The sequence below is a fragment of the Echinops telfairi genome, unplaced genomic scaffold (assembly GCF_000313985.2).
Source record: "Echinops telfairi isolate 266 unplaced genomic scaffold, ASM31398v2 ScPeMD7_7469;HRSCAF=8507_1, whole genome shotgun sequence".
Classification (NCBI taxonomy): Eukaryota; Metazoa; Chordata; class Mammalia; order Afrosoricida; family Tenrecidae; genus Echinops; species Echinops telfairi.
In genome coordinates this window covers 7948952-7951558 of record NW_022111373.1, presented here as the reverse complement: position 1 = coordinate 7951558, position 2607 = coordinate 7948952, and the positions used below count along the sequence as shown (strand labels likewise).

The window sequence follows — 2607 nt, the reverse complement described above, 5'->3', positions numbered from 1 at the left end:
GCATATGAGGCAACTGAAAATACCATGACGTGGGTCAGGTGCACCATAGGCAGGAACAGAAAGAAGAAAAGGAATGTGTGGCTAGTTGCTTCTATGAACAAATGCCTCCTTTGCCATGAGACCAGAACTGGATGGTGCCCTGCTGCCATGACTGAACATTTAATTGGTTAAATATTGAGAAGAATGCCAATCAAAGGGAGGAGAGAATGCAGAACAAAATTTCAAATTTTCATGGAATCAAGATGCTCTGGAGTCATGGAGACTTGGTGACTCTTTGAAGCTAATGCCCTGAGGTCACTTTTAAACCTTACCTCAACAATATCTCCTAAAATCTTAAAGCCAAAAACAGCTTACCTCGTAAAGAATGTCAGAAAAGAAAGAAAAGAAAGAAAACACACACACACAAGAATGTCTGCCCTGAGCATTGTGCTTTTCTGATCTACCTGTATGGGGTACAACTGACAATCCACCCACTGCCATTGATTTGATTCCAATCCATAGCCTATAGGACAGAGTGAGACTGCTCCTTAGGGTCTCTGAGCCTATGGCTCCTGATGGCCTCATCTTTCTCCCTGGGCAGCAGGTCCCTTTGAACCACCATCCGTGTGGTTAGCAGCTCACCTCTTACCACCAGGACTTCTAAATTGACAACAGCAATCCAAACATTACCTAGGCACCTTAGGCCAGTGAGTAGAAGACCCCCAGTGGCACAAGGGTTACGTGTTGGTTGCGACCCACATGGTCGGCAGTTTGAAACCACCAGCAGCTCTGCAGAAGGAAGCCTGTGCTTTCTACTGCTCTCAGCAGTGACAGCCTCTGAACGCACAGGGGTCACTAGGAGTCAGCACTGACTCCATGGCAGTGGTCCGTTTGTTTGGTTCAGGGCCAGTGAGCTAACGCCAATGGAGCAGGAGCAGCTCAGAAAACGAGGGTGGGGACGGTCGTACAACTGGAAGAATGTCATCAACGTCACTGAATTACACATGTTGAAACTGCTGTGAATCCTCTCAACAACAGGAATAATTTCTTTTTATTAAATCTTTTTATTGGGGGCTCTTACATCTCATCACAATCCATAAAAATAAATTATTTTTAAAAACCTGTACACACATGCAAACACTTAAAAAGCATATGTACATCATACTTTTCACTTCAATTTTTATTTACTTATAAAATACAATGAAATCAGACGAATTAGTCCTTTAGTTACTTACCGCAAGATCTACAAGATGAAGCTTTCCCATCCTGACATGCATATTACCATCAACGCCCTTTTCACTGCACTCTATAGTAATTGTAAAGATGGCATGGGAACGGGAACTATGCTCATTCATATTAGTTGCACCAACAGAACCTTAAATAAAGTTAGGAAAGTATTAAAAAATATATGTAATAAGTCTTTAAACATCCAGAAAAGGTCAAAATATAATTTAATCACAATCAAAAGTCAGCAACATTACTAAACCATAAAAGTACAGAACTATTTAGTCATTAAAAATTTCCAATAATTCATATTGATAACAGTGGGTAATGCTAATCGTATTAACCTTAATCCCAAGTATTACTAGTTAAAACAGCGGTTCTCAACCTGTGGGTCGTAACCCTTTTGGGGGTCAAATGACCCTTTCACAGGGGTTGCCCGGTTCATAACAGTAGCAAAATTACAGTTATGAAGTAGCAATGAAAATAATTTTATGGTTGGGGGATCACCACAACATGAGGAACTGTATTAAAGGGTCACGGCATTAGGAAGGTTGAGAATCACTAAGTTAAAACAAAAAAACTACTTAGATACACGCACACCAAAAATATCTAATTTTTAAAGATTGCCACTAACGCAGCTATCTTGAAATAGCATTATGCTCTGGGAATCTAAGCCACAGACATACTTGCCACATATTCATTAGGCATATTAGGATAGTCATGCAACATTGTTTGCAACAGGTGAAGGCCAGAAACAATCAAAAGGTCATTTTAATTTTAATCAATTATAGAATAGACATACTATATGAAGGGGTATCTCCCCAAAAACTGATTTTTTTCCCAAAGTTATGTATTTAAATTTTATTACAAAACAACCTTATCACCTTCAAAGTAATACATTTTTCAAATCTGCGATTCCATTCTTGGAAACATTTTTGAAACTCATCTGTTTGGGTGGATGATAATACCTCCCTCATTTTTTTCTTCACCTCTCCTATTTCCTTAAATCGCTGTCCTTTCATGTCCCTCATCACTCACGGAAACAAAAAGAATCGCATGGAGCAAGGTCAGGTGAGTAAGGTGCATGGAACAAGAGAGGTATGCTGGTTTTTCAGCCCCAAACTGGTGCACTGAGATGGCTGCGTGAGCAGGTGCATTGTTATGGTAGCAAAATCAGTCCCGTCTGCCACAAATCAGGCCTATTTTTGTTGCACACTCTTACGCAATCTTTTCAGAACCTCTAAATAGCTTGATTAACAGTCTGATCTGGTGGAACGAACTCCAAAATGCACCACAAGTCAACATTTTCGTCCATTTGGGAAGTTGACGAATGTCCAGAACAAGGTTTGTCATCAATCGACATTTCACCTTTTTTGAAATGAGAAAACCACTCATATACTTGAG

General features: G+C 39.9%; 1 protein-coding gene across 3 annotated transcripts in view; it reads right to left on the bottom strand.

The window, feature by feature from the left end:
* The window catches only part of KIF3A (kinesin family member 3A), a 48716-nt gene that overhangs the window by 26362 nt on the left and 19747 nt on the right, over window positions 1–2607 (bottom strand). For all 3 annotated transcript variants that reach the window (XM_045285002.1, XM_045285001.1, XM_004696605.2), the window contains exon 6: window positions 1215–1354. In XM_045285002.1, coding sequence (XP_045140937.1) covers window positions 1215–1354 — 140 coding nt within the window. The remainder of the gene's footprint in view (window positions 1–1214; window positions 1355–2607) is intronic.